This window comes from Beta vulgaris, chromosome 9 (assembly GCF_026745355.1).
Source record: "Beta vulgaris subsp. vulgaris cultivar EL10 chromosome 9, EL10.2, whole genome shotgun sequence".
Taxonomy (NCBI): domain Eukaryota; kingdom Viridiplantae; phylum Streptophyta; class Magnoliopsida; order Caryophyllales; family Amaranthaceae; genus Beta; species Beta vulgaris.
Genome location: NC_079210.1, coordinates 15,143,864 through 15,150,632, shown reverse-complemented (window position 1 = coordinate 15,150,632; position 6,769 = coordinate 15,143,864). Strand labels below are relative to the sequence as shown.

At 38.3% G+C, this 6,769-nt stretch overlaps 1 protein-coding gene and 1 long non-coding RNA gene across 2 annotated transcripts; both read right to left on the bottom strand.

Annotated features, from left to right (window-relative positions):
* Positions 1–246: 246 nt before the first annotated feature.
* Positions 247–1,950, bottom strand: LOC130590161 (uncharacterized mitochondrial protein AtMg00860-like). The gene is made up of 2 exons (XM_057392175.1): positions 1,740–1,950; positions 247–662 (listed from the first exon to the last, which is right to left on the bottom strand). The coding sequence occupies exons 1-2, from the start codon at positions 1,948–1,950 to the stop codon at positions 247–249; spliced, it is 627 nt and encodes a 208-aa protein (XP_057248158.1).
* Positions 1,951–4,295: 2,345 nt separating this feature from the next.
* LOC125493294 (uncharacterized) lies at positions 4,296–6,457 on the bottom strand. Its single transcript, XR_007269805.2, has 3 exons — positions 6,022–6,457; positions 5,863–5,931; positions 4,296–4,532 (listed from the first exon to the last, which is right to left on the bottom strand). It is a non-coding gene; the product is annotated as an uncharacterized LOC125493294 (long non-coding RNA).
* Positions 6,458–6,769: the final 312 nt, after the last annotated feature.

Genomic DNA, 6,769 nt, shown 5'->3' with positions numbered 1-6,769 from the left:
TCCGGGATGATATTGAATGTCGATGTCGTAATCTTTTAGCAACTCTAACCATCTTCTTTGCCTCATGTTCATATCTTTTTGAGTGAAGATATACTTCAAGACTTTTATGATCCGTGAACACCTTACATGAAACTCCGTACAAATAATGTCGCCATAACTTCAGAGCAAAGACAACTGCAGCTAATTCCAAATCATGCACTGGATAATTTTTCTCATGAGGTCGCAACTGTCGCGACGCGTAGGCTATCACTTTTCCTGCTGCATCAACACACATCCCAAACCTTCCTGAGAAGCATCACTATAAATTTCAAACCCCTCAGTTCCGGAGGGAAGGGTCAGAATAGGAGCACTGGTTAACCTCCGCTTTAACTCTAAGAAGGCGGCTTCACATTTTTCATTCCATTGGAAACGGGAGTTTTTCCTGATTAAACTTGTGATGGGTAATGCTATTTTAGAGAAATTCTTCACAAATCGCCGATAATAACCTGCTAAACCCAGAAAACTCCGAACTTCGGACACATTCTTCGGTGCTGGCCATTCTTCTACTGCCTTAATCTTGTCCGGATCTACAGAGATGCCTTCCTTAGACACCACATGTCCGAGAAACTTCACCTCCTCTAACCAGAAATCACATTTACTAAGCTTGGCATACAACTTTTCCTCTGGAGTGTAGCCAGGACAGTTCTCAGATGACCTTCATGTTCCTCACGATTCCTTGAGTATATCAAGATATCATCTATAAAGATAACCACAAATCGATCCAAGAACGGCTTAAAATAGCGTTGCATTAAATCCATAAAAGCCGCAGGCGCATTAGTCAATCCAAATGGCATAACTAAAAACTCGTAATGCCTGTATCGAGTGCGGAAAGCTGTCTTTGGTATATCCTCCTCTACAATCCTCATCTGGTGATAACCAGACCTCAAATCAATCTTGGAGAATACACTCGCTCCCCTCAGCTGATCAAATAGATCATCAATTCTTGGTAAAGGATACCTATTCCGCACCGTGATCTTATTGATTCTCGATAATCTATACATATCTCATGGAGCCATCCTTTTTCTTGACGAACAACACTGGTGCTCCCCATGGAGACACACTAGGTCTGATATATCCCTTCTGCAACAACTCATCTAATTGCTTCTTTAATTCTACCATCTCAGCTGGGCCATCCTATACGGAGCTCTTGAGATCGGGGTAGCTCCCGGAATCAAATCTATATGAAAATCCACAACTCGATGTGGAGGCAACCCTGGTAAATCCTCCGGAAATACATCGGGAAATTCTTGAATTACCGGTATATTCATCAATTTTGATTCAGTTTCTCCTCGTTCCGTTACCTGACAAATATGTGCTTCCATAGCACCATCCCAGCCCTGATGGTAATGGTCCGCTCTAAGAAGGGTCGAAGTTTCACCACTCGAGTATAACATTCTATTATAGCTCGATTTTTACTCAACCAATCCATACCCAGAATCACATCATACACTAAATCAAACATTATCAAATCTGCCTTCAAATCCACCTCCGCAATTCTAATACCACATTCTCTCAACATATACTTACATCGGAAGGTAGTTTTATCAGGCAAAGTTACATTCAAATCACATGAAGTCACTTTGGGTTTTTCTCTATGCGGAATGCAAATAGATTTGAAATAAAAGAGTGGGATGCTCCGGAATCAAATAACACAAATGCAGGTAAATTACACACATCAAAGGTCCCGGTAATTACATTACCTTTCTGCTCTATAATCTCTGGCTCCTCAGATGGCTCAGACTTAAGGGCAAATGCTCTCCCAGGCGCTTTCGATACTCCTTTTTGGTTACGACCCGAGCTCGATTCACCAGCCGCTTTCAGCAGCAACACCTCACCAGGTCGCTGATTACCTTTAGCATTTCCTGATTGATTTAAAACGGGACACTCCTTGATTCTATGCCCCGTCTTCATGCATTTGAAACAAATGCTTTGCCCCTCACAGTTTTTCCCATAGTGATCTTTTCCACAACGCGACACTTCCACTCCTTCTTTCCCCCTCCCCTATTTAGCAGGGACTAAGGCCATGGACGTTCCGGCTGGATCCGTCTTAATTTTCTTGCTACTCTCTGCTCCAGATTTTTCGTTCCCCTTCTTCTTTCTTTTCGAGTTTCATCGTTTTGCTCAATCCGTTCATGTTCTAAGGCTCGATCATACAAATCCTCAAAGCTGCTATAGACCCCTATTCTTTTCTGGTACTTCAAATTTAACCCTTCAAAAAATCGCATGGATTTCACCCTTTCGTTGCTAGTAAAGTCTGGAGCGAACCGGCGAGTTCCATAAATTTGGCAGCATATTCTACTACCGTCATCTGCCCTTGCCTCAAAAAACAGAATTCATTCTCTTTTTTCCTTCTCAGTGCTGGAGGAAAGAACTTATTCCTCAACTTTTCCACGAACATTTCCCAGGTGAAAGTGGCTTGGGTGGAGGTTTTCTTAACTGTACCCCACCACATATCCGCAGGGCCTTCCAGGTAAAAGGATGCCAGCTTTACCTCAAGTTCTCTGGACAGTTTACCACATCCAGCAGCTTTTCCATATATGCAATCCAGTCTTCAAATTTTACCGGATCCGCTTCGCCGTCATAGCCCCGTGGCTTATGAGCAGCAAGCCTCTTATAGAACTTCCCTTCCTCATTATCCTTATTTTGTTCCTGCTTTTCCAGGATTGCCAGCAATCGGGTATTCATTTCCCTTAGCTGACGTATCTGTTCGGCTTGAGAATTTTCCAGTTGTTCCTGTGGTTCATTGTTTTCCACATTCTGCTGGATCTCATTGGTCACGTTGATATGTGCCATAACCTATAAAATGATAACTGAATATTCTTAGTAATCCCCAAAATTTCCAAATTATTACATATAAGCTACTAAACACTTATTCCCAAAAAGGATTGCAATTTTCCCCACTTTACATGTATAAGCACATATATTCATATCACAGATCATTCAAAATATATTATAACTTGAACATCTTAACTTCACAATACAATACAATAGTTCCATTGGCCCAGAGTCGATCATCTCATCCTGACAATTCTTTTACACATACAATAAAAACTAAGGCTACTACCACTTCCTTCCACATCATCACTATGCTAATTCCTCCTAAAGAATGTTATATGGATCATATGCGTATCCACTGTCTTCGCTACTGGAGGATGGGGTTTCGGGAATGTAGTCGGGGTCACTCATCCATGAGTTACTTCCTCGAAATACTACTCCTGGCACTCCCGAGGGTCCTCCTGAATCATCACTTGATCCTCTCGAATTACGTGACTGGGGAGGAGCCATACTTGTAGCGGAATCTCCAGATCTTTGAGGTTGAGGTGGTACCATACTAGCAGCAGAGTTAGGGGGTGTAGGAACTCTTCCCCCTCTTCTTCTTTGGTATTCTACTGTGGCTATTCTGTTGTACATATCTATCCAGTACTGAGCATCCCGACCCATATCTTGCAAACTCGCTGCTGCTTAGCCCGTTCCATCTCCTCTAACACCTCCTCCGGTGTTCCTTCCCACCTGATCAAATTCTTATCAATATTATCTATAACACTCTCATTCAAATTCAACAAAGATGGTGTTGCCATAACAAAACTAGCAATTTCCAGTAGGTCCAACGGAACAACACCCAGGGATGAAAATGTGGTAAGGTCTTGATGAGGGTGTATGCTTGAATAGCAGGTCGAGTGAAAGGGTTATGGTTTCCACTCCCATATAACTGGTTATACTCTTCTATGACATTGAGTTTTTCTCTAGCAAATACCAACGGATCCTCTCCTTCATTCCTCTTAACATCTGGTTCCTCCTGGTACCTTCGATTTCCATCACTACCAATCACCCAATATGCGTTGTTTCTCCATATTACTCTTGACCCATTACCATTACCACTTCCACTTGTAGACATCTAGTTGCACATACATAACACATAACTTAGATAATACACATAAGTATCACACACATAATCTACACACATTATTTGCCCTACTGAGCATGTTACTCTTACCATCATAGCATTTCTTAGCTTCCTTGAACATGATCAATCAATCATTTAAAACAATTGAATACCTATATGAAGATAAGTATCAAAATCACATTTTCATTTTTCTTTAAAATTAAGAAAACCTTGGCTCGGATACCACTTGTAACAGCCCCCGTCCTAGCTTATGTTAAATATTAATTAAAAACTATACTTCTAGCAATAGCGGAAGCAAAATCATAATCAAACGTTACGGAGGCTGTCACCTGCTGGAGTCAACCCATTAATATGGTTGAATTGACTCTACGAGCTAATCTTAAAATAAACATTCATCACATATGAAATTAAGTTAGTTATTACAGACCCAAAAGAAAGTTATAAAATAAAGTTAAACAGTGTTCATGAGCAGAAGTAAGTTGCAAAATATGATCATGTTCAAGCTTGCATCCACTATGACAGTTGAGACATGACTTCACTACAGCTCATCCCTCGGACTACCTTAGCTTGCTTTTCCCTGCACAAGAGTCTGCCCCCACCAGGACAGGTTCATAGAACAAATAAAAATCAGTTTACACTGGTATGCAAATCAATCCAGAAATAGATTTATGGTGGCTGAAAACAAGGAGTGATCACACTCCAAGGTAATTTACAAATCAATATGTCAAGAGAATAAACCTTCCTCGTAAGAATACACATTCGAAATGTTCACAAGTTTATAGCAAACGTCCACATACCAACACAATTTTGAAAACGTTTAGCTTGAGGGCGTAGGAAGAAGATATCACAATGAGGTGTATTAGAATACAACCTCCACACAATTCGGAGTTTAAACTCCTACTATTTTCTCGCTTGCAAGCTTTTATAGGACATGTCCTTTCACATGATACACACATTCCTCTTCACTACGCAAAAACGAATTCTCATTCTTTAATAACGAATACACTTACTAAAACGGTTTGTAAGAAGTTATACTAAAAGTTAAGCTTATAAAAATGATTTAAGGTTTGGTTAAGGATGGATTAATGGACTTAGGACAGTAGCTACATGATTTTAGGAATGCCAAAAATAGTTTTAAAGAATCCACACAATCGATCTAACTAATCATAAGAATAATCTAGGTTTTGATGTGCGAAAAAGGGTGATTTCGGACCTCATACAAAGAATACTTTGAATAGAATTTGATCATCGATTTTGATTGAGTAATATAAGTGAAACATTTATGTTTAAGCTACTGTAAATACATCTATATATCATTGAAAATGTTTTCCTTAAAAAGATTATAGGCAACCCGATATAGTTCATTTTTAAAACGTAGTTTGTAAATAGTTTTCGGAACCTCTAATGGAATCTGAAATGATGTAGAAGATTCTTATCCAATATATCATGAACTCCATGTTTCTTTATCAAGAATAACTAATAATAAGTTCAATGAAATCCTTTTCCAACATTGATCACATTTCCAAGTAAAAATCACATAGTAAAACATGCCTTTAACCACACTTTTTAGTATAAAACTTAACCTTCATCCTAAATGATGTTCTTAGCTATTAACACACACTTATATGATCACCTAATATCATCCAACCTACTGCCTACTTACCGAAAATCCATCCATAATACCAAAAATCGCCATTCTTAACCAAAACAAGTAAAATCCACATACTATTCTTCCTAAGGTAAGAAAAGGAGTCCTTTTTCATTTGTTGTACCAACATGCAAGGGTTTAAACTTGTATAACATCAAAATATAAAATCCAATAGCCATTCACAACAAAAATTCAGCCTTAATTTCGTTCTAAAACAAATCTAACAACTTCCATCATTTTTAATCTCCAAAAAGGCATTGAATCTGCATACCTTAATTTGTAAATGGTGTAACTCGACTTCTACTGCTCCTCAAGACTGGATTCTTGATTCTTTTTGATCCTAAGACATAAAAGAACATTCACACCAAATTTCATAAGAAAATACCTCAAGGAAGTACCTTAATTCAACCTAAACATTCACTATACTTACTGTTTCCTTGATTGAAGAAGATGGCCTTGCTTCTTGAACTTCCCGACTCTTAAAGCTCGAACTTTTACCTTCCCAGTATGCACCTATGTGTTTAGAATATGAATCAAGCTTTGCATGCAAGTTTTTTATAGAGAAAAATTGAAGAAAACGAAGGAAGAACCAAGCTCTACAATCTCGCAGGAGCTGGCGAGTGAGAGAGGTAAGAATGGTGTGTTCTGGGCAGCAAGCTTTTGTTGTGGTAATGTACTCAAATTTTTATGAGGTGTTGGTATGCATGTGAACCAAGTCTGGGTATGTTTTATATCTCGTGATCTCTTCTTTAATAAGCCAAATGAGGTCTTTGTTCCTACTTGGTCTTCTGCAGGAATTTCTGATCTTCTTTTGTACTATCCTAAGCCTAATTTTTTTATATTGATTTGCTTACTAGTGATCTAACCTTCCCCAAGATGACTATTTTACTCAAAACATCCATAACATATACTCCTTAATTTATATCAACCCATCTATATTAAAGAACTCCAAAGTCCATTCTTTTAAACACAACCCTCAATTTGCCTAATAGTTGAAACATGATTATTCCTATTTTCCACTAGTTTTCAATTTCCATAACTTAACTTATTAAAATAATATATCGATACTAAATGTTCCCATGTAACGAGATAATATTATTATTTTTATATATAATTCCTTCTAAGTACTAATTACACACAAACACACATTATTTTTACACACAACTCATCATACGTAT

Excerpts from the sequence above, each read along its gene's own strand:
- LOC130590161 (XM_057392175.1), bottom strand. The coding sequence starts at position 1,950 with ATGAAGACGGGGCATAGAATCAAGGAGTGTCCCGTTTTAAATCAATCA. Across the intron at positions 663-1,739 it reads AGAGATTATAGAGCAGAAAG|AGGAAAAGTTGTATGCCAAG; the intron begins GTAATGTAATTA and ends GCTACACTCCAG.